Source organism: Nelumbo lutea, chromosome 2 (genome assembly GCF_056320005.1).
Source record: "Nelumbo lutea isolate HS-2025 chromosome 2, American lotus-T2T, whole genome shotgun sequence".
In the NCBI taxonomy this organism is placed as follows: domain Eukaryota; kingdom Viridiplantae; phylum Streptophyta; class Magnoliopsida; order Proteales; family Nelumbonaceae; genus Nelumbo; species Nelumbo lutea.
Window position 1 is genome coordinate 7,981,931 of NC_142685.1, and position 25,614 is coordinate 8,007,544.

At 36.0% G+C, this 25,614-nt stretch overlaps 2 protein-coding genes across 2 annotated transcripts; one reads left to right on the forward strand and one right to left on the reverse strand.

Moving 5' to 3' along the window:
* Positions 1–7,284: 7,284 nt before the first annotated feature.
* Positions 7,285–9,203, forward strand: LHCA1 (chlorophyll a-b binding protein 6). The gene is made up of 4 exons (XM_088973499.1): positions 7,285–7,736; positions 7,903–8,005; positions 8,589–8,877; positions 8,968–9,203. The coding sequence occupies exons 1-4, from the start codon at positions 7,543–7,545 to the stop codon at positions 9,117–9,119; spliced, it is 738 nt and encodes a 245-aa protein (XP_088829625.1). The 5' UTR covers positions 7,285–7,542; the 3' UTR covers positions 9,120–9,203.
* LOC148868387 (uncharacterized) lies at positions 9,159–12,982 on the reverse strand. The gene is made up of 7 exons (XM_088973498.1): positions 12,753–12,982; positions 12,306–12,657; positions 11,278–11,859; positions 11,119–11,175; positions 10,389–10,538; positions 9,684–9,817; positions 9,159–9,405 (listed from the first exon to the last, which is right to left on the reverse strand). Exons 1-7 carry the CDS (start codon positions 12,817–12,819, stop codon positions 9,302–9,304), a joined length of 1,446 nt encoding a protein of 481 aa, XP_088829624.1. The 5' UTR covers positions 12,820–12,982; the 3' UTR covers positions 9,159–9,301.
* Positions 12,983–25,614: the final 12,632 nt, after the last annotated feature.

The following is a 25,614-nucleotide window of genomic DNA, read 5'->3' on the forward strand; positions in this document are numbered from 1 at the left end:
TTATTATGAATAATATTTAATATATAATTGGGGTTGGGGCGAGGTGGGGATCTCATTCCCCATCCCTAACCCCCACTCCAGTCAGGGATCCCTATTAATCCTTGTCCCCGTCCCCCCCTCGCCAAAGTTATCCCCATCCCTGATCCATCAGGTCGGGGAAGTTGGGACTTGCTAGGGATGGGGAAAATTGCCCTCCTTATTTCGGTATTTCCAAGGTGATTTCCATGTATGTTATAAATCGGTATTAACATTTAAAAACCAAGGGTAAATTGCTAAAACCTCCACTAAAGTTTTTGATTGTTGTTGAAACCTCCCCCTGAAGTTACTAATTATTGCTAAAGCCTCCCTTGAATTTTGATAATTGCAATTACCTCCCTTGAACTTCCTGACATGGTTTCAAGTAGACCCCTTCAGCCCTTCGTTAGAAATCCTCTAATAAGAGGAATGGAAATGTCTAAAATACCCATGTGATAATTACAATTGAGGCAGACTTCTAATAAAAAGCAAAACAAACATGATAAAGAACAAAAAAAGTATAGAATTCAAAGTTGCAGCTTTATGTTGAGCAATTGATATGAAGGGCAAATTAAAAAAAAAAATCAATTTCAGACAAAAATATTGAAAGGATTTGAGCCGTGGACTCATATGAAGAAAATTGGAAATATTTTAGATATTTTCATCCATCTTTTGAGAGGAAGCAGATGGCGTTTACATACAACTATGTTCAGGGGAGATAATTACAATTACCAAACTTCATTAAAGTTTCAGCAACAACTAAAAACTTCAAGGGTCATTAATAACTTGATTAATATCGGATATCTACTTAGAAGGGGTTTGAAGGGTTACTAGGGCTGTCAACAGTTTGGGTCTGGTTTAGAACAAGGTAGAACCGTTCTGAAATGATTGTTAAATCAATAGACCCAGCACCGAACCAGACCCTATTACTGATTAAATTTAAAAACTGTTAAAATCTGTAATTTTTTTTTTTTATAAACAAAGAACAATTTATTCAATGACCTGTAAATAAAGAATATTTAAAAACTGTTGAAATCTGTAGTTTTTTTTGTAAAAACTGATAAAAACTGCTACAATTATAGACATTACTATAATACAAGTTCAAGAATGCCATGAAAGCTATGAGGATAATAACAAGTACTTGTCTTATTATTGAATATTTAATCGATTTGGGACAGTCAAAATCAATCCCAAACCAATAATAATCGGAATACACAATAAAGAACCAAAACCGATCCAACGGGATAGAATTTTAAACCAAAACTGACATAATTGGTTCGAAACTAATGGGTATACGACCCATTGACAGTCCTAAGAGTTACACATGGCCGAAATGGATGAGCTACTTGGTGGTGAACTGCCTGGTGGCGAACTGCCTAGTGGCAGCTCCCTGGTGGCGAGCTCCCTAGTGGCGAACTGCCTGATGGCGAGCTCCCTGGTGGCGAACTGCCTGGTGGCGAGCTCCCTGGTGGCGAACTGCCTGGCGGAGAGCTACTTGGTGGCAAATTCCCTACTAGGCGGCTAATGACTTAGAGAATGGTGGAGCTCCCTGGTGCAGCGCAACCCGACTGCCCTCTGCATGAGGTGGTCTTCTTTCCTTTGTAGGCAGAGAGAGCTGAGGGACCTGCGAAAACTGTGAGAACTCCATCTTTTCCTCCTCTTTGTAGGCGGTGGGAGCTGAGGGACCTGCGAGAACTGAATCAGAGGACCCAGGGGTATTTTCCCGGCGGGGGCTCTCCGACACTTAAGTTAGCACTCTGATTGTAGAGAGCTTTGAAGATAATATTGGAGAAACGAGAGAGCTAGAGAGCAGGAATTATCTCCACATTTTTTCCATCCCTTTTCCCTTTGGGGGGTGAGGTCTTTATATATCGGAGCCCTCGCGGGTTAGGTGGGTGAAAAGCCTCCAAACGGTAAGACTCGTCACATCCCGTCAGAACCGGGGTATGGTGGTGAACTCCTCTAGGTTGCCAGGCTAGCGCTTGTGTCAGGCGGTTGGGTCGGCACCTGGGCCAGGTTGTCAGGGCGGCGCTTGCATCAGTCAACGGGCCAATGTCTGGGCCAGGTTCTCAAGTCGGTGCTCATGTCAGTCGGCGGGTCAGTGTCTAGGCCAGGTCGTCAGGCAAGAGATCTTCATGTGATACGCCAAACTCCTCCTGTACCGAGCTTCTCTACAAGTGACAAGCTGCCTGTGGCGAGTTGCTTATGGTGAGCTGCCCATGGCGAGCTGCCTGTGGCGAGCTGCCTATGGCGAGCTGCTGCCTGTGGCGAGTTGCCTATGGTAGGCTGCCTGTGGCAAGCTGCCTGGAGACCATACTTAGTTGGCACGAGGTGCCACGTGTCACAATTCCACTGGAGGGCCAAATCTGCCCTCATCAATTGCCCCCCACTACCGAGTTGAGAGTAACTTAGCGAAGGGAGTAGATTTCTCTTGGCCCGTAAGTCGATGAGCTAGTAAGTGCTGATCCAATTCCTAGTGTAGCCCGTAGGCTTTGGGAGTGACTCGTAGTCTACTCTTCTTTGACTTTTGCCCGTGCCGGAGAGGCAACCGGGTCTTAAGCAGTAATGTGGCCCGTAGGCTTTGGGAGTGACTCGCAGTCGACTCTCCCGTGCCAGAGAGGGACTGGGTCTTAAGCAGTAATGTGGCCCATAGGCTTTGGGAGTGACTCGTAATTTACTCTTTTTTTACTTTGCCCGTGCTGGAGAGGCAACCAGGTCTTAAGTAGTAATGTGGCCCGTAGACTTTGCCTGTGAGGTGTCGAGCTATGATTGTGCTGCATCAGCTTCATAATGCCGATCACCCACTCCAACAAGAAGCTACTAGGAGCTCGACCTTCGGGGGAAGCACTATTAACTTTAGGTTGCCAGCTCACACGGGAGCCTTGGAAGGCTCGACAGGTAAGGGCGCCTATGTAGTCTGTTGGCCGCCAACTCCCGCGGAAGCCACGAAGAGCCAATCTTTGTAGGGGGGACCTTGCGAAGAGGACTGATGAGGCATTATCTGAATTGAAAGTAAGGTTGGTAGAGCTACTTAGTCCGTTAGCTCCCTACATAGTCTTTGAGTTCATAAAAAATGTAAACTATAAAGCGATAGCTTCGATTTCTAAAAAATGAGGACTTAGCTTTGGTAAGATGAGAACTTAGATTTTGTAGGATGAGAACTTAGCTTTTTGTAGCGTTTTCCCATAGACGACGCAAATTGATGTAGCCATTTTTTGGCCACGTACCAATGTTTTGTGATGTAAATTTTTTTTGGCTAAGTACCTCGTTATTTGACCTGATGGTGTTGTGCCTTGGTGATGAGCTACTTGGTGGCAAACTGCCTGGTGGCGAATTGCCTAGTGGCGAGCTCCCTAGTGGCGAACTGCCTGGTGGTGAGCTCCCTGGTGGCAAACTCCCTGGTGGCGAGCTCCCTGGTGGCGAACTGCCTGGCGAAGAGCTACTTGGTGGCGAACTGCCTGGCGAAGAGCTACCTGGTGGCGAACTCCCTACTAGGCAGCCTGTGACTTAGAGAATGGTGAAGCTCCCTGGTGCAGCGCAACCCGACTGCCCTCTGCATGAGGTGGTCTTCTTTCCTTTGTAGGTAGTGAAAGCTGAGGGACCTGCGAGAACTCCATCTTTTCCTCGTCTTTGTAGGCGGCGAGAGTTGAGGGACCTGCGGGAAATCCATCTTTCCCTCCTCTTTGTAGGCGGCGGGAGCTGAGGGACCAGCGAGAACTTAATCAGAGGACCCGGGGGTATTTTCCTAGTGGGGCTCTCCGACGCTTAAGTTAGCACTCTGATTGTAGAGAGCTTTGAAGATAATATTGGAGAAACGAGAGAGCTAGAGAGCAGGGATTACCTCCACATTTTTTCCATCCCCTTCCCCTTTGGGGTGTGAGGTCTTTATATACCGGAGTCCTCGTGAGTTAGGTGGGTGAAAAGCCTCCAAACGGTAAGACTCATCACATCCCATCAGAACCGAGGTACTGTGATGAACTCCTCGAGGTTGTCAGGCTGGCGCTTGTGTCAGGCGACTAAGTCGGTGCCTGGGCCAGGTTGTTAGGGCGGCGCCTGCGTCAGTCGGCGGGCCGGTGTTTGGGCCAAGTTGTCAGGTCGGCGCCTGTGTCAGTCGACGGGTCAGTGTTTGGGCCAAGTCGTCAAGTAGGAGATTTTCCTGCGATACGCCAAACTCCTCCTGTACCGAGCTTCTCTACAAGTGACAAGCTGCCTGTGGCGAGTTGTTTATGGTGAGCTACCCATGGCGAACTGCTTGTGGCAAGCTCTAGCAGCTGCCTGTGGCGAGCTGCCTATGGCGAGCTTCTGCCTGTGGCAAGCCTATGGCAAGTTGCCTATGGCGAGCTGCCTGTGGCGAGCTGCCTATGGCGAGCTGCTGCTTGTGGCAAGCTGCATGTGGCGAGCTGCCTATGGTAGGCTGGCTGCAGCAAGCTGCCTATGGCGAATTGCTTGTGGCAGGCTGCCTGTGGCGAGCTGCTGCTTGTGGCAAGCTGCCTATGGTAGGCTGGCTGCAGCAAGCTGCCTATGGCGAATTGCTTGTGGCAGGCTGCCTGTGGCGAGCTGCCTATGACAAGCTGCCTATGACGAGCTGCTCGGAGGCCATATTTAATTGGCACGAGGTGTCACGTGTCACAATTTCAGCAGAGAGCAAAATCTGCCCTCATCACTAACATTCCCCTACAACCCGTTCTCCAATACTTGACCATAGATTGTTTTCGGGTCCACTGTATCCGATAAGGAATGGAAGAAACGAGAGAAAAAGGATTCAACTGCTGCTCAAGTTACCGAGGAGGTCAAGCAGGAGGCTCTAAAGGACGATCACTACGCTTTCACTGTCGTTATCGGTAGCCATTGAATCTTGAAGAATGCTTCAGTTAAGATTTTGCATTGAAATAGGTATGGGTTGGAAAGAATCTTAAACTGACCTTCAGCCGTATTAGACCCCAACCTCTCAATCAACCTCTCCCCTATAACCCATTTGAGTTTCTCTCTCAATCAACCGCGTCAGGATCCTCTTCCGCTACTCATCTGCGCAATAAAAATTATCCAACCAAAACAACGGTGGTACCTACAGCAGCAAATTTAAGTAATAGTCTCTCTCTCTACAGCAGCAAATTTAAGGAATAGTGAGAATGTGGCCGTGTTCAAAAGTTTGATGATTTCCTTTTGGCATTCTCTCCAAGATAAAACCACTGCCCCTCCTGACGTTAAGTCTGATTTCTCTGTTTTGACGAAGTTGCGCCTTCCACAACAATGGCTGGTGGGTTGGAAGGATCTCTCTCCTTCTTCTCCTTCGTTCCTTTACTTCCCCTGTTTCATCACCACCTTAAACTTAGCAGTAGCTCCTTCTCCCGATTTTTGTTTTTTCTTCTTCCTCTCCCTCTCTTTCCCTCAATCCAGGATATGGCTGGGGTTGTAATGTCGGAATTTGGTTGATAAACTCTAATGTGAAACACACTTTGAGAAGTTTCGGCGGCGTTCTAGTAATACTGCACGCGTCTTGGGGGTAGGGGATCCGGCAGGAGTTGCAACCCAAGTCGGGTTTCCACGGTTGACACCAGCAGGTGCGAGAACTCCTTAAACCCTTGCCTTCTGATTTGTCGGTCAATGGATGATGACGACGATGTTGAGGACACGGCACAGGGAAATCGTTGGGCGAAATTAACCATTTTGGTTGAGAACTCAGTAGTTGCAGATTGGAGAGAGAGAGAGAGAGAGAGAGAGAGTCTAAGGACATGGTAGAGATGGACACAACACGACGAAAGTGAAAGAGATCGTGCGATGACCGCGTTAGAGGACATGGCGACCCTCCGACGACTTTCTTGTCTTCTCTCGATCATTACAGTAGATCGTGCGATGAGTGGGCGCTTGGGCTGAACTTGACCTAGATTAATGGCTTGCGAGGAAGACTGGCGTTCACTCCCAAGCGAGCTCATGGAAGTAGCTCTTGACCCACCGAGCCTTGACCGCGTCTGAGGACCGTACAAGAGAAATCAGGTCTCGGCGTCGGTGGCATTTTCGGCCGGTACAATCTCTGACAATCTCCCACCTCGTCGTTGATGGGATCAGCTACATGCTTAGTTTGGACGAAAACCGCCATTTTTCTCCCTAAATCAAAGATATTGAGAAGTCTGCAAGTTCAGACGGTAGGCACCGGCACCCCCACGTTTCAGATGACAAACATTGGGCATAGGAGTGAAGAGAAGGATATTATTGTCATTTTATAAGATATAGCAGTCACATGATGTGGCATTTGAGCGAACTATGTCATATTGTGACGGAACCCGGTAGGGAAAAAACAGTGGGATAATAATTTAAAATAATATATAAACAGTGGGATACTTTAAAACAATATAAGTAGTTAAAAATTTTATCCTAAACATAAATAACAAAGGAAAATTATCTAAAATTCATTGTGATTTTTCAGCATTTCTCTTAAACTCATCATAAATTTTCAAAATATGAAAAATATGAAAAATTCACCATATCAGTAAGTTTTTATTTTCCAAAACTTACATTCCATTAGTATACCCTAATGCTTCTTAATAGATGTGTCCACATCATCATAAATAACAATTTTCATGACCAAATAACCATTGAATGACGAGTTAGTGGAAAATGGTATTTTTCAATTTTCAATTTTCAATTTTTTTATTTTTTTTTCATTTCTAGTGTTTTGTTATAATATCCAATGTTTTTTGTAATTTGTTTTTTTTTTACATTTTTCTATTTTCTACAATCTATAAAATTTTCTATATTTTTTGTTATTTATTTGCAATTTCTGTGTTTTTTATAATTTTTGATGTTTTTTCTATAATTTTTATTTTCTGATTTTATTTTTCAATTTCTATAGTTTCTATAATTTGAAAATAATTTTTTATTTTGTGTGCAATTTCTATATTTTTATTTTTTTTAATTTCTGTATTTTTATGTATTTTATATTTGAAAATATTTTTTTTAACTTTTTTCTTTTTTCCTCATATCTAAATATTAAAATATATGTATATATTTTATATTTTTATATGAAGATTAAAATGGTAATAAATTAACACCCATTATCTCTTTAAATTCAAATTAGTGACATAATAAGTTTTAAACATTTTGAAATATTATGGTGAATTTAAGAAAAATATGAGAACTCATGATGAGTTTTAGAATACTAAATTACCAAAACGTCTGAAATAATAAAATATCCGATACAGGGGCATCTTGGGTAAGAACCAACCAATCTATCCGACAGATATATAATCCTGTCCGATTTTTAGGACATGCAATCATCCTCGGCCGCATAAATGAAACGTAATCCAGTAAATATTCCACGTGGAACGTCGAACGGATTGAGAGTTCATAGTTGGCCCAATGACAAAGGAGGAACCAAATTCTATTGGCCAATGAGAATCAATATCCAGATTCGCCTATATCTTCTTCTTCTACTACCACTACCACCGGTGGCTTAGCCCTTGGCTCGCACGGTCTATTCTTTCATCCGCTTCCTCTAGTCATCCTCCACAAGCAGCTTCAATTCCGGCAATGGCGTCAACCGCGTTGAGGAGCTGCGGTGTTGCAGCCATTTTCCCGTCTGTCCTCTCTTCTTCTAAATCGAAGTTCGCTACTGCAGTTTCCCTCCCAGGTGCCTGCTCCAGTGCCTCCTCGCGGTTCACCATGTCTGCCGAATGGATGCCCGGTCAGCCTCGCCCGCCCTACCTCGATGGCTCCGCACCAGGGTAATGTGGATAGACAAACTCAGTAAAGCGTGATTCTTTTATATTAAGTTCCTATTGATCTTTTCTTTTTGGCTTGAGATAATGGATTTGAACCAATTAGCTAGCAGTTTGTAATAAAACATTAACCGTGAGTATCTCCATATGTTTTGCACGTTTTATGTTTCAGTGACTATGGGTTCGATCCTCTTCGACTTGGTGCAGTCCCTGAAAACCTCGAGAGATTCAAGGAATCCGAACTCATTCACTGCAGATGGGCAATGCTTGCAGTGGTAAGTTGATTTATACTAGAAACTCAATTTTAACTCTACTAGATTAGATGTGCTCCTTTCCTTTTTCCCCAGCAACTTTCTGGTTGTTAACAGACAAAACATTTAGCCAACCGAGGAAATTAACAAGGGGGATAAGAGAAAGAAAGAAAGGATGTTTATTTACTTCAATTGCCGACTTTCTTTCGTTTTTCCCCCTTCCTGAAAGATCTGGTCTGGTCCGATCTTCCTTCGTCAGAGGGAAAAAATACAACACAAGGTTATGTTTGGTTTGAAGGAAAATGTAAGGAAGGGAAATGTAAGGAAACCTATACAAGAAACCCATACAACACAAGGTTATGTTTGGTTTCCCTACATTTCCCTTCCTTTCCTACTTTTTCCTTTAAACCAAACACAGCATAAAAGAAATTATGAAATTTTCAAATGTAAGTGAAAATACGTAAAACAGATTAGTTAACTCAATCAATGCATGTTAATTTGCTCTCTGCATGTCTCTGTTTGTTCTTTCTTTTTTAACATTAGAAAAAAAAAAAAAAAATTGAAGTCCAGAGACTAATTTGTTGGCCCTTCTGAGTTCTGATTACAGCCAGGGATCTTGGTGCCAGAGGCACTTGGATTAGGAAACTGGGTGAAGGCACAGGAGTGGGCTGCAGTGCCTGGTGGGCAAGCAACTTACCTGGGCAACCCGGTCCCTTGGGGCACTCTCCCAACCATCCTGGTCATTGAGTTCCTTGCGATCGCCTTTGTGGAGCACCAACGCAGCATGGAGAAAGACCCCGAGAAGAAGAAGTACCCTGGTGGTGCCTTTGACCCACTGGGCTACTCCAAGGACCCAGTCAAATTCAAGGAATACAAAATCAAGGAAATAAAAAATGGTTCTGTTCTTGGACTCTTTAGCTTACCTTATTGAGTACTACATCTTCACTTACTTTTTATTAACCATTCTATTTGTTCGCTTATCTCAGGACGTCTTGCTTTATTGGCCTTTGTGGGCTTCTGCGTCCAACAGTCGGCTTACCCAGGAACGGGACCATTGGAGAATCTGGCAACCCACTTGGCTGATCCATGGCACAACAACATTGGAGACATTATTATCCCCAGATCGGTTTTGCCTTGATTGTAGACTGTTAATTAAAACTGGCTGTACAACTCCATGTAATCATCTATAATGAATGAGAACTGCATATATTGAACTGTGTAACTTAGTTATTTCCCTACCTCTTTGTCCTCGTCTAATGCAATATCTTGTGAAAATTTTCATTACATTTCCATTAAAAGACATAAAAGCATCCATGGTCTTCATTGTCCTCGTGTAGAGAGTGCTGAAAGCATGAGATCGAGTATGATCAAGAACACAGTGATAGCCACTGAATGATGAATATACGATGATGAAGAAGGAGAATCTGTTAATACAAAAAAGAAGCATGTAACCAGTCAGTTAGGTCAGCAGCCAAATGCATTAGATACATTAATTGGGCAAGATGAAGTCTGAACTACACTCCCCAGTCCCCTCCTTGCATGATTATTATAACTACGAGCAATTTTGGAGGTGACAGAGAACTGAGACAGAACAAGGTACCCTGTTATTGCTTGAAGCATCAACCAACTGAAATTTGTGCCCCATTGATCTTAGGATTGATCTCATCATCTTTTATGCAAATGTATCACATTGATTACATACCTGAAATTGAATTTCCTGTAGATGGGATGACTTGTGCATCTTCTGTATTTAATTCTTGTATGCTTTGTGAAATGGAAGCTGATGTCCCAAGGTATGATCGAGTGACTTTCTTGATTGCAGCTAATCCTTGAGTACTGCAGGTAAATTAGTTGAACACTTGAATTTAAGTAACTATTACCACATTATGTTAATTTAACAGGAAAGGATATACTAAATAAAATACTTCTAGTGTGTGATTCATCTGCTCCTAAACTGGATTTCTTATCTGACAAAAAATTTTCAACTTTCATATTGTGTGGAGAAGGCAAGTTTAATGTATACTGTAATGACCTGACATATCAATAGCATAACGGGAAGTGCTGCATATGCATGGAGTGTGATGAAAAGTAAGACCCAGCTATATATTTTCCCACCCTGGATATCTCTACAAAGGAAAAAACCAAGAAAATAGGAAGTCCTAACCATTCCATCCACCAAACATTTATCCAAACTTTTAGTCATTATTTTCTAACTGCCCAAACTGACATAATTATACTCAAGTGTATGGTTAGGCCAATCTCATTATGCTAATTTATGTTTGGATATAATGGAGATCTCCAAGGTAGTAGCAATTGGACGATAGATCATAATCCCCTTCCCTTTCCTTATTGAAAACTCTAGGAAAGAAAAAGACAGGTGAGGATTCCTTGTTTAGTATACTCATACCTGGTACTAAGCATGTGTCCAGCGCCATTTTTTCCTGTGTAGAGATCATCATTCCAGCTTCCATTAATCAGGGTATCCAAAACTGCTAACCTCTTCTCGTTAGAAATGTAGTTACTTGTCATTATAACATTTGCAGGAACGGTTCCAAACCTGGTTATAGAGAAACAAAATCATTGAAGAGGTGATGGAAAAAGGCTATCTAAATCAATGATAAATTAACAATAGTAACTTGAAACTTAAAGGTTTAAGCAGAGAACAATGCTGGGAAGGCTGGAAGGGGTTACTTAGTAATAACAATACTGCATTTTTGGTACTCTGTCTTACACCATATTTAAATTATCTTCTAGACTCCTACTCATCATTTTATCATTCCACATTCTTTATTTCCAGAACGGTTTAATTTTTTGATATTTACTTTTAAATATGGGGATGGAATTTTAAAAAATCCAATACCTTCAAACATGTTGAGATACTAACTATTAAGGTATCTCAGGCACAAAGATCACCATTTAAACCTTATCCTACTTCGGGCATTCTGCTCTTCTACCACAAGCACCTAATTTTTCCAACCAGATACATGCATTTTAAGAATCTACATGTACTTAGCCAAAGAAATTTTAAGTGGACAATCACTGATCCAATAGAATCAGTACTAAGAGAACGGCACATTATCTGAAAAATCCCTCCATTTTCCTTTTTATTTTTCAGGTGAAAGGTAGGGTAAACTTACGAACAGTCTCCAGGATAGCCATTGATTTCCCTACAGCCTCCCTGTGGACAAAGATACCTATTGCAGGAAAGAAGGAAAACTATCAGATCGGTCATCCCAAAAACAAAAGAAAAAGAAATCAGATCATGAGATTATATGGTGCATAGTAAATTTACCCACATGAAATCATTGAAGGATTTTGTTGACCATGTCTGATTATGCGGGCCCTCCATAGAGTAGAGTAATGCAGTTTCTGCTCTGACGAATGCAACATCCCCTAAATCCTCAACAAGGCACCGAAATGCTCCTTCATGACCCGAGTAAAAGCTACTCATGTGACATGATCCGTTCTCGTTCCCACACCCACTACACAATCCCGTCCCTTTGAATTCTGAAGGTGCACAAACCCCAGAGAAGAACCCTGTGACCATCTCCTTATCATTCAATTCTTCGGAATCAAATAATTGTTTGAGATGAGTAACAGGGTAGTTCCACCCCGTGGCAGTTGAATAACCTCCATGGCAAGACCTTTTTCCTTTGAAATCCAACAAACTAGTACTCCCTTTATCCTCACAAACCATCCTGTTTACCACTGCAACAGCATCAAAGCTTTCAGCATGATTACAATAGACTTCATTTGCAATGGCTTTCATTGAGTATTTCATGAATGCAATATAAGCCAAGCCTGCATCTAAGTTTACTAAATCCGCTTCCCCTTCCTTAATTGAATCCAGACATTCTTGAACCGTTTCTCTTCTAACACTGCACAAAGAATGTGGCAAAATACGATCATCAATTATTAGAGAAGACAACAAGGGTTGACATCAATCTTATGAACACTGATCAAGAGGAAAATAGTGTTCATCAAGACCGAATAATAAATCAAAGCCACTTCAAAGTTAATCATTATAGGTAAACCACAAGTGATGGCAATAATAGAAGAGAAGAAAAATAGGATCTAAGCTAGCTTCCTCACCTTGGCAATAGGAGTAGCTAGTTTAGTTTAATTTGGGTGGAAGAGAGTGTAGCTCACTCATCAATAGTAAGATAACAATTATACTTTACAGAGCAATGACTAATTTAGGGTGTGCCCCATCCATGATCCATGTACTAAGAGTAAATTAAAGCCGCAGAGAAAAGTTGCAATTAGCAACTCGTAATTCATCAACTACCGGAAAATTGCCAGTGTAAGGGAGTATGAACCATACCATATCCAAATGTAACCATTGGTAGGCCTTTGGAGGCTGATATAGTACTGGCAGTCCACATATTCATCTCTTACCGCGCACCATTTCACCGTTCCCAGAATAATTTCTTCCGACGACGGTGAAGGGCTTATTGGATTTTCGCTGGGCTCTTCAACTTCTCGAGGATATTCTTCTTTTGTCGGAGCTGGCGCCGGAGTTCTATCAGCTCCTTCATATATGTCTTCATGCTCGTAAACCCCGGGCTCTGGAGACTTTGCTAGTGGGAGAGATGGAACTGTTGCATATGGAGAGGGTACAACCGATCCCGTCCAGACATCTTCACCGGAATACGGCGCCGGAACTGGTTCATAACCTGAACCACACAAAAAGAAAAAGGTTTTGTTAGTTTTAGTAGAAACCAATTCAATAAGAGCTTGCCCCAAAATTCTTTAGATTTATTTAACAAACCTTGGATTGCGAAAGAGAACGGTGAGAGGAGGAGAAGGAAGAGAGAAGGAACAATGGCGATCTGCATTGTAGAAAGAACGAACAAAGACCAGTGGAGAAGTGTTCATAACTCATCTATTGATTGGGGAAAGAGGAGAGATATAGTTTCAACTGAGTTTTAGTCTTATTGTTAAAGAAAACGGATTATGAAAGCAAAGCTGCTTCTTTTTTTTCTTCTTCTACTGCTCTACTGCACTCTCTCGCCATCTCCCACGTATTAATAACGTTTCTCCGAAGGAAGCTTAGCTCGTTTTCAACGTGGTCACGTCTCACGGAGTTCTAAATCTCGAGGCATGGATTGATTAATTAAAGGGTCATTTATTAGAATATCCTTATATTTATATAAATTTGCTTAAATCATACCTTATAATTTTTAGTTTATTAAAACATCCCTATCGCTTGTATTTTACAATCTACCTATTTAATGGAAGTGTTTGTTTTTTCGTAATTAAACAGACAATATTTAAGGGCATGAGCTTATGAATATTTATTTTAAAATAGCCAAATAAAGTGATTGCTCACATATCTTATTAAGGATAAAGACGATATTTTTTTTTATTTTCTTTTGATTTATTTATTCAAATAAACATAAGGTTAAAAAACTGTCATTTTTTATTATTATCTAATAAAAATCGATTAAGTAAATTGATTGAAAACTAGAAAGGATGTTTAAGTAAAACATAAACTACAATGTATGTTTTAATAAATTCATAAAATTATAGGAAATGTTTTAATAGTTAGTTACGATCTGCTTAATAATTTCAAAATAAGACTTCATTATTTATAGTTGCTAGCATCCGAACTCCGAAGCAAGTGCTTTCTGAATCTGTTTCCGTTGACTGAATCCCTTGGTTAAATTATCCACGTTAACGGTTTAACAGGCAAAAAGCCAAGTTAATCTCCTGTAACCACCCGTTACAAAATACAAACAAACCATCTATCTCGCTGTTAAGTGGGCCCAGACGACCATATACAAGAAAAAGGGGTGGGTTCTGGTCCAACTGGAGGAAATTCACCGTCCTGATCAAAATCATGTAGCCCAGATATTCGATCATGACATAGCTCACATTGTTTAACAGCATGGGCCTTCAGCCCTCAGGGCCTCGGCCCATTTAAATTTTGATAAATACTCAGCCCGAGTCCGCTCAAAGGGTTAAAGGCTTAAAGCCTAATCTAACACCAAAACCAACGCATCAATTGCAACTGATTGCGGCAATTGTTGTTGTTTCGAAAACAAAAACATGCATATTAACGAACATCCCCCCTCCTTGAAATAGTTAAATGAGGAAGGCCTTATACTTATATGCTTGTGTCACGAATTAAATAATTAATAAAACACTCCCTTGTGGACAATGGGCACTGGACACATGACTTAAAAGCAGGTGGGGTTGAGCAAGTTTTATTTGATTTTGGTGGTGTTTTGGAACCGGTGCTGTTTTCCGTTTTTAAGAAAACAGTATTGTATAGGTATACTGTTTTCTCAGAAAATGAAATTCTTTCTTTTTTTGTTTGGGACCATTGTTGCCATAAAAACGAGAAACGTCAAAAAGGGTATTTTCTCATACCACATTTTTCCCGATTTTCATTGTATGGTCTGAGAAAACATGTTTTTGAAAAAAAAATGCCCAATCAAATGTTGATCATTTCTTCAAAATATATATATATATAGGTTTCAGAAATGACATTGATGTAGCACCATTTTTCAAGAAAATGGTACCGATTCCAAATACCTATTTTAAGATAATGTCTTTTTATGAAATATTAAGTGCAATAGGGGTAGCCCGTCCGTCCCCACAAACCCATGACAACGGGATCTGATCCTATGATTCTGCTATAGTTAGTCAGAGATCGTTTTTTTTTTTTTTTTTTGTGGTAGAATCTTACCAATTGAGCCACTCAATTGGTGAAATACTTTTGGTGCCTTTTGTTTTACTTTTTATGATTTTTATGGCTATGCCTATGCAAAAGCTGAATTTCTTTTTTCTTCTTTGAGAGACTTCTTTTATGCATCAATCATGGAATTGTTGATATATAGAGAGTGATAATGAGATTTTGGTTCAAATCAACAAACGAATAATCTCTAATCCTTGGTCGGTTGCTTATTAATTCTTATGAAAGAATCAAAGATACATATTCTTAGCGACACGAGATTAATATCCTATTTCTGTGTATTGACTATTTTTGTATGCTTTGTAATGTGGTTTAATTGTTTTCTTTGGGTGGGCTTTGAAAGGGTAAAGTTGAGAGCTTCTTGTTATGGGCTTGGGAAGGAGGGCTACGTCCTCCTCATTTATCTTTAGGGGCTGTTTACTTGTTTAGTTTTATTTTCATTTATTTAAAAATGTATTATACAACATGCATTTTGAAAAATGAGAAAAGTCTTTGAAAAATATGTTTGATGTTTTTTGACATTTAGGCATCATTAGATGTTGCATAAGTTGAATAGTGAAAAAAATGATTAACATATGACTTTCACGCAAGTTGAGAAAAATATTTCTTTGATAAACGGTTTAATCAAACAACATTTCAAGCTCCATTAGGGAAAATTAGGGGTCTCAACAATATTCGAAAATTCAATTTTGAATTTGATATTCGACGTAATCGAATTGAATTCAGATATGACTTGATTCAATTTGATAAATATCCAAATTTGATCGATTATTTAATTCTTATATAAAATAGTTAATAATTTCATATAAATTATATATATAATGATTAAATTATACAAATAATTTGAATAATAATATACTTTATATAAATAAAATATTTATTTTATATATTTATTAATTACCTAAAATAATTAATCGATCAAATTTGAATCAAATCAAATTCAAGTTCAGACATTAATTTCATTATCTGTTGGATATCGAATCAAACTTGGATATTGTCATATTTGATTTGAATTCGATCCATTTACACCCCTAAAAAACACCTATGTGGCGATGAGTTTGAGTCATTTTTCACATAAACAACAATGGAAACAAACTATCATCTTAATCTTTTTTCAGATATGGTTACTAAAAATTGAAGATTGCTGACCCTCCAGGAATTTTAGGGTTAAAAAAAAGAAACCAATCATTTCTTCACAATCTTCAAATGGGTTGGTATTCTAAAAGAATGTGTATGTACTCTTCATCTCTCCTGGTTACCCTTTAGGCGGATCCATTGCTGGTGCTGGATTACATGCATTGGGATCGGCTTGTTTAATCATGGCAGTTTAATTTGTAATTACACACTAAGGATGCTAATGTAGATGCAGCATGCAGCGAGGAATTTCCCTATGTTTGGTTTGATAGGAAACAGGAGAGAAATGGAAAGTGAAACGTTCTTACAAATTTTATCTAAACTCCTTGAGGTTCAGTTTGGAAAAACCGAAAAATTATAAATATAAATATATACAGTGTAAATACATAAAAAATAATATAAATTACAAAGTTTTGCACTCTACATATATATTTGTATTTGTACTCCTAAATTGAGTTTTAGTTTGATAAGAATACAAATACAAATATATATTGTGCAAATGCATACGAAATAATATAGAATGCAAGGTTTTGCACTCTACAAATTTGTATTTATACTTCTTCCAAACTGAGCCTTAATGAACTTTTATCAACTTTGTGTCTCTTTTTTCTTCTATACATCATACAAATGAATGATGGAAAATAGTACTAATGTACTTATATTTTTTTGTAATTTATCAAATGGCTCGAGTCAGTGTACATATTGTTTAGCCAAGTGAACTTTAGTTTTATTTTGAAAGCCAACTTGGTCAAATTAAAAAAAAAAATGAAGAAAAAGAAATCACATGAGTCGGTTTTGTTCATCATTAATTCTTCTGTTTAATGCTGCAATTATTAAATTGTGTTTGGACTCATCAAATCGGCTTATGATTCATTAAATAGATTCTGCTCAATAAATTTTATAGTTTTGGTTCAGTCATTAGATTTTAATGACCTAGTAGCTGGAGTAAATGTGGGGCTTGTGAAATGGGGCAAGGTCCTTGAAGTGCTAAGGCTGCTTTTAGTTACAGTGCAAATGCAAAATTGGAGGGTGCATGCAAATACAAAATAAAACGGTTCGATAAATTGCAAAAAATAAGCTGGTTTATGTGGGCGTTTGTATTGTTTATATTTGGTTGGAAGGATGCAAAAGGGAGAACTGGGATGGGAAAGAGCTAAGGGAGGCTGTAGGGGTGGCCGAAGTTGAAAAAAATATCGAAAGGGGAAGAATAGGGGTGGTCAGAGATGATGCGTCTCACCGTGAGAACAGAATGATGAGTCTCACACTCTCACCATGATAATAGAGATGATGAGTGAGTCTCACTGTGAAAAGAGGGGTGGTCGTGAAGAGGAATGGCACTGACAATCATCTTAAAATCCCCATTAATTTATACGCTGTGAAGACATCCTCGCTTCTTTGATTCTCCTCCAAAACTAGTGTCAGAGTTGGTCAAGAAGCCTTTCGATTAGCTCAGTTCGTTCAGGACTTGAACACTGAGGAACGCTGGTTTTGATTAGGTAGATTCGTCGAGGTTGTAGAGGATCATAGCTTTGATTGAGGTTGCAAAGGATCTACGGTTTCTTGGCCAGAATATCATTTCATAAAGGTGGTTGAAAAAACGAGTAAATATATATTAGGCTCAGTCCGGAGGAAAGGAGTACAAATACAATCAACAAATATGTAGAGTGTAAAGCCTTTTGTTTTGTATTATTTTACCACTGGTCAGATTTTACATGGCAAACAAATACAGTCTTAATTAGGCTCAATTTGAAAAGAGTATAAATGCAAATATACAAACTGCAAGACCATGTATTTTGTATATATTTGTTTTATACATATTTGTGTTTTTGCATTCTTTTCAAATTGAACCTTAAACTGCGTTTATTTAAATCATGTTTTTATTTGTATTTGCATTCTTACTTTCTCTTAAACCAAATATAGCGAACTTTTCTAAAAAGGTTAAATTTAAGTCATATTTTTAATATTCCTTTTATTGAAACATTTATACTAAGAGTTAAATGACATTTTTATTCATATTTAAAAACAAATTATCAATTTGAGATCAAATATTAGTCATTTTCAGAAATATGTAATGGGTTCTACTAATGGTGAGGGAAAACTTCATCCTCTCATTAATCATAGGAGCCTGGGGGTTTGGCTCACACTACATTTCCTACAATATGAAACTATTTTTAAAGACGCTAGCAACTTTTTGACAGTTGTGGTTCAATACCTTTACTTTATCTTAATAGAAATCTTCTCTTAAACTTTTTGACATCGTTGCGTCCACACTTCCTCTTTATCTTGACATACATTAGAACAAGGTTCAAAGTATCCTTATGTATCAAACTGTATTAGCTGATACCTATCATTTCAGGACTCTTCTTATATGCCCCTATAATAGGTGTATCTGAGGTATGACCGGTTCAGGAGACAAAAGAATCCTATACCGATTCTCCTGAACCAGTTTAAAAAAAAAATATATATATATATATATATATCGAACATATCAATATTTTAAACCTTGCATTGGAATATTAATCGTAACTGTCAAAAAGTATAGGACAGGTTTCATCAATTTACCTTTGTCATTTCCACTTAGAAATTGACTTAGTGTTCACAAGGCAGTGTTCATACCGTTCCCACATGGCTCCCAGCCTTGCTTTGGAAATATCTCCCCATAAAAATAAACCTGAAAATAGTATACAATATAGAGATATTCCGAATACAAAGCTGAGAGCGACTGTACAAATAGTGTAAACAGAATATTGTGATCACCGAAGCCGATCTCATCCAATTGGTGGGTCCGGGTCTAATTAATGCACTTTTTTATCTGTTGCCCATGTTGTACACTTCCATTCAATAAGTGACATGTGTACTTCTATTTAGTCTATAACACCTGTCATAGATTGAATGGAATAAAGTGTAGCGGATAGAGACTCCACCATCACAAGTTTCCGGACCATATAATGTTTTAGCATAACACGGCATTGAAGGCTAGAATAGAGAAAAGGAGAATGAAGTACCATGATGACGTTGATCACTGGCTGAGAGGTATTGTTTGCAACCACCCATTCCTAGGGCACATTAGTAAGGTTTTATTTATTTATTTATTTATTTTGGTTAAAATTTTGTAAGGTTTTTATGCAATCACTGAATTTCCCTTTTGTGCAAAAAATAAAAAAATAAAATACAACAGCCTATAACAACAAGGCTAGATTTTATCTATTGGGATTTTCTATATATATATATAGATAGATAGATAGATAGATAGATAGCAAAACAGTCCATGTCACCATATCTCTTCTTGCTTCAAACCCCCTTTCTAATTTTCTATTTTTTTAATTATTTTTTTTTAATTTCACATAATTACTCATTAAACCAATAAGAAAATAACATAGGCTTAACTATTTCTAACAACCACAAAGAAAGAGGGGTTCACTTTTCTAATGTTTATCCAAGTGGCACCACTTCCCTCACTTTCTCCTAAATTATTCCTATTTATCTTTTAAATTGTCTCTAAGACCTAAACTATCTCTAATTCCTATTTATCATATCCCCTACTTTTTATCTATATTTATCGAAAGAAAGTTTCAATTTAAACATATCATAATTATTTAAACATTATAACAAAATTATATACTAACTTTAAAATAATTATCCAAACACAAAATTAATTATAATAGATTCAATCAAATTCATAATATTAATGATTCTATATTTTAACAAAATTCATCATGAAATTATGTAGTAACAATATAAATTATAATTTTATGAATTATTTAATTTAAATGCTATTCAAATAATAAAAAATTAATATTAAAAAATAAAACATTAATTAAATATTTCAAAAACTAAATATCTTAAATAACAAAACATTAAAAATAGCTAAATAATTATATAAAAATATTTAATATTATGTAATAACATTAAAATAAATAAAATTCAGATAATGAAAATTTTTAAATATTTTACATATTATTTAAATATTTAAATAACAAAATATTTAACATGACTAAATTTTAAATAGATAAAATGGCGAAAATATGTAACAAATTCAAGAAATTTCTTAAAAGTAGAAAAATAATTATCATAGATTTCATAATATTTGTATTAAAAATAATTTAATATTTTACAAAATTAATAACTGATTATGTAATAATAGTACTATTTATAATTTTACAAATTACTAAATTCAATAAATAATTAATATTTTCAAATTTTAAGTAAAATTATCACTTAAATAACTAAATCATATTGTAAATAACTAATTTCACTTATATCAATTAATAATTATAGAAAATAACTTTCAAAAAAATTAATATTTATTAGTAATAATTTTACGATAGTAATGTATATTTTTAGTGGTTACTTATTGTATTTTTTGATAAATGTGTTTTCAATAATTATTTATAAATCTATTTTGTTTTGTTATTTAACAGAAAATTGTCAACAATTATTGAGATTAAACAACTATTATTTAACTTTTAAAAAATAATTTATAATATTTATTGTCTTTTTTATATAAATTTATTTTTAGTAATTATATACTTTAGTATTTATTAGAGATTAATATATTATTTGATATTACACTATTTATTAATTAATTTGATATATTTTCAGTATTTATTGTATTTTATTAGATATCTACTATATTTTCATTATAAATTTATTTTCAATAATTGTATACTTTTGCTATAAATTTTCAACAATTATTGGAGATTAAACTATTGTTATTTATTAGAGATTAGACTATTAATTTAGCTAAAATTAGGAGCATTCAAAGATTGGTTCATTTCAGTTGCAGGCTCTTTCGCCAACCAAATCGACTTGGTCAGGTTGAGAGTTTCACCCAAAACTGATTGACCATTAGTGAAAACCCACCAATTCGGGTTGTATCAGTTTGGGTCTATTTTCTTTTTGTTTTGTTTGTTCAAAAGATTTAAACTTAAAAATTAGATTTAAATTTAATAAATTATAATGGTACTATTAAAAAATTAAATTTATGATATAAAATATTTTAGAATAAGAAATATGGGAAATTTCCACTTTCCCGTATTAAAAAATTAAATTTAAAATATATGGTCGAGTTGGTTCAATTTTTCTCGGTTTGCAAATGGCCAAATGAAACTGACCTAACTTGGTTGGGTGGGAAAATTGCTATACCAAAACCAATCGGAAAATACTAGAAAACCGACCAACTCAGGTCAATGTCGATCGAATTATTCATTAAAAAGTTAAAATATAAAACAATTATATACTCTTATGTATTTCTATTGTTTAACTTTCACTTAACAAAGCCTGTATATCGCACAACTCCACGCTAGTATATACTAAAGTAGAAAGATGCCATGTAATAGCCTTAGATTTCTCCATTACCCCAACACAGAACTCTTAACCCCTCTCATTTTAGCCTTCTTTGCTCCCTCATGAAGCCACCTCATCACTCCCTTCCCTCATTTTAACATCTCAACACGCTTGGCCCATCTCTCTTTCTTCTATGTTTATCTCTTTGAATATCTCTTCCTAAAACTATTCTTAAAATCTCTCTCTACCCAAATCTAATCTAATCTAGCCAAGTGGCATCACTATCCCCCACTTTCTCCTAAATTATGTATAATTCCTAATTACCTCCTAAATTATTTATAGTTTAGTAGAGAGTTTCTCTCCTAAATTATCTCTAATTCATATTTATCCTACCCCACTTTTCATCTATATCTATCAAGAGAAAGTTTGAATTAAAAAATTATCATAGACTTAATAATATTCATATTATTAATAATTTTATACTTTTATGAAATTCATAACGAAATTATGTACTAACAATATAAATTATAGTTTTATGAATTATTCAAATAATAAAATTTTAAAATTACAAAATTTAATAACTAAATGTCATATATTAAAAGTATTTAAATATTATATAACAAAATATTTAATAGCATGTAATAACTTTAAAATAAATAAAATTTAAATAATGAAAATTTTAAATATTTTACATTTCATTTAAATATTTAAGTAACAAAATATTTAAGATAACTAAATTTTAAATAGTTAAAATAATGACATTATGTAATCAACTTAAAAAAATTATTGAAAGTAGAAAATCATTATAATAAATTTCATAATATTTGAATTAATAATAATTTTATATTTTACAAAATTAATAAAGAAACTATGTAATAATAGTATAACTATATTTTATGGATTATGAAACTCAATAAATAAGTAATATTGAAATAACTAAATAATGATATTATTTAAATAGATAAATAATATTTTAAATAACTAATATTAAATATTTTAGATATTAAAAACTCAATAAGTAAATCATATGTTAAATATTATTTTATTAAAACAAATAAAGTAGATTAAATACAATAAAATAACAGATTTAATAATATTTGACCATACGAATATAAAATATAAATAATTTAGTTTTTTAAATATCATTGAAATAATGAAAAATAGATTAAATAATTTAGAGGTATTGAAGCTTTCAAATAACAAAAATAGGTAATAACTTTCAAAAATTTGTTTTTAATAGATATTAAAAAATATAAAAATAATTGTTATATTAGTTAATAATTCTAGAAAATAACATTCAAAAATTTAATATTTATTAATAATAATTTTAAAACCATAATCTATATTTATTATATGTTTATATATACAAAAATTTATATTTATTATATTTTCATGATAAATATATTTTCAATAATTACGTATAAATCTATTTTTGTTTTGTTATTTAATAGAAAATTTTCAATAATTGTTGGCAATTAAGCTATTGTTATTTATTATAAATTAAACTATTAGTTTAGCTAAAATTAGGAGTGTCAAGGGGTTGGTTCAATTCAGTTGTAGGTTGTTTGGCCAACCAAATTAACCTGGCCAGGTTGGGGAGTTGGTCACCAGAACCAACCAGCCAACTTGGGTTACATTGGTTTTGGTAAATTTTTGGCTTGTTTAGTTGGTTCAAAAGATTTAAACTTAAAAAAGTAAATTTGAAATTTATAGTGGTATTATTAAAAAATAAATTAAAATATTTAAATTTACAAAATAAAATATTTTAGACTAAGGAATATGGGAATTTCCCCACTTTTCCATATTAAAAATTATATACTAGAAAACCAACCAACTTGAGTCAAGTTGGGTCATGTTGGTCGGTTTCATCGGTTTAATGAACAACCTAGCTAACATTAATTATTGTTATTTTTGTAAAAAAAATTAATAGTAGTATATTAAATATAGCTAATTATTAATTACTTAAAAATTAAAGTATAAAACAATTGTCTACTCTTATGTGCATTTATTGTTTAGCTTTCGCTTAGCAAAGCCTGTGCATCGCACGGGTCTCTACTAGGTGCAATTTGAGTGGGTTGGGTTGGGTTGAGAGTCAATCCAATCCTAAGTCTCATACCTCAAGCTCAAGCTTGGTCCAATTCAAGGTTAAGCCTAAGTTTATCAACCTAGGCCCAATTCAACCTTAACTAAGCATCTTGGGCTTAGGAATGGCAATTTCTATCCTACCTGGTGGGTATCCACCCCTACCCGTATTGATAGGGCGGGTTTTTTTGTTTGAATGATGGGTTTTGGGGCAAGTCGGGTTTTGGGATTCTACAACCCATACTTTATGGGTAGGGTACAGTATTAGGCTAAACTCGACCCCCTCAACCTACACATTATTGGAAAGCATATAAACTTTATGTACTAGGTCTTAGAGTTAATAATATTTTGAATTAGATGTAAAGGATAATTGATGGTTTTTGTATTATTTTACATCTTAATCAAATAATTAGAAATGTTGTTATTTATTTATATTATTTTACTTATTTATTGTTTTTATATAACAAGAAATAATAGGAAATTAAATGCGGGTTTTAAACCCAACCCACCCCTACCCTTGAATATGGGGAGGGTTTTGCATTTCCATATGTGAGGAGGGCTTAGATTCTCAAAATGCAACCCACTAGGCAAGTAAAGTCTAGAATTTACAAAACCCTCCCTAAACCCACTATGTTGCCATCCCTCCTCGGGCTAGGCTTGGGCATATCGAACATTGTAGCTCAATTTGTAGATAGAATAGGTTCATAACATAGAGATCATAAAATGTTGGGCAAGCTTAAATTGCATCGGATCAGTACTTGGGCCTCAACCTAAGCCCAATTTGAGTTTAGTTTAAGCCTGAATTTTTTTTGGCACAAGCCCATTTTAAAGTTAAAAAACTAAAATCCAAACTGTGCAAAAGCTTTGATTGAATTGGGTCAAGCTTGAATTGGGTACACCCAACTTGCACACCTAACACTATTGCTTAAAACTGTTTTAACAAATCCACACGAATGCCTGCTAGTATGACATATGACATTGCAGCCACACATAGGGAACAACTCTTTGTACTTGTATGTTATTATGCATAAGGAGATGCATGGGGTGTCATATTTTACATGGGGTGTCATATTTTACACACATCCACTTAATATTTTAAAAATCAATCCGTAATTGGGACCACTCTAACCATCGGTTTCTGGGTCAGCAGCTTAACCGTTGAACACGAATGGATGACTCGTTACAATTTAAAAAATAAAAAATAAAAAGGCCGAAACTATTACCAAATCAATGATTTTTTGCGAGGTGAAACAGAACCGATAGATTGAATGATTTCCGGGCCTAACAGTCCAACCATCCGGATCCGGATCAACAACGGTTCGAATCTCGAAACCCTGTAACAAATGTACCATGATCCATCACATATAAATTCAAACTCGATATAACATGGTGTGATAAACCCAATATACATCAACGATCTGTTTTTTTTTTTTTTTTTGTTGGTAAAGTGTGATGGGAGGGTGGATATGGTTATGGATGGAGATATTTTATGGGCAAAAGGTGATTTCCTTTTTGTCATACTCATATCATATGACTTTTCTTTTTGCTCGGTTTGGATGATTTAATCGTATATAATTAGTATCGGTGCAAACTGCAAACTGCAAACTAATTAAAGCCGCTGAAAAGATAAAACATTTTGATTTTATACAATTAGCAGCAAAGAGGACAAACAACAAAGGCCTGTCTGCGGGACTTTGACAAAATGGACAGGAGACAGAAAGCAAATCAAAGAGGTTAAACACCTGAGAAGTGTTGGATACAGGAATAAGGAGATTTAACTTTCTTATTTGGCTGTTTACTTGTACTTTGAAAATTCGAATCATACAAACAAGTTTGAGAGTTGAATGTAAGCATCCGAGCGGTCCAAAAAATCATCTTTTAGAAATTTTCAAAGGAAGTCAAATGGCTTTAGATGAATTGATGCCTACAAAATTCGTTTTTCCTCCCAACCGTTTAGCCCTTTTTCAGTAGGATATTAGCAGAATAGCATTAACCTATTGGGCTTGGGCTTGTCTGTTTTCCGATCTGGACAAGACTACTTCTGTACACAAGCACATGGATGTGGACGGTGGACGGTGGACCCCAACTTCAAAATGTCGCATCTAATTACAAATTTACAATAATGGGGTGAATGTAAATATGGCTGGATCTGAATATTTTAAATTGGGTACTGGACAATTTTGAAAGTTACGTTAAAGCACAAAAAATATATATATGATCCTCAGATCATTTTGTTCTTTTGATCGTCTCATGTGTAGATTTCTTGCCCCCTTTCTTACGTCCATTTCACCATGCAAACGTGAAGAGTGCAATTTTAGTACGCCCACGGTAATTAGGGATGCAACGGGTACGGTATCTGTGTATCCGTTTAATCATTTTTTATATTAAGGCTTCATTCGGATTTCGGTAAATGATTTATTTAGGTAAATGT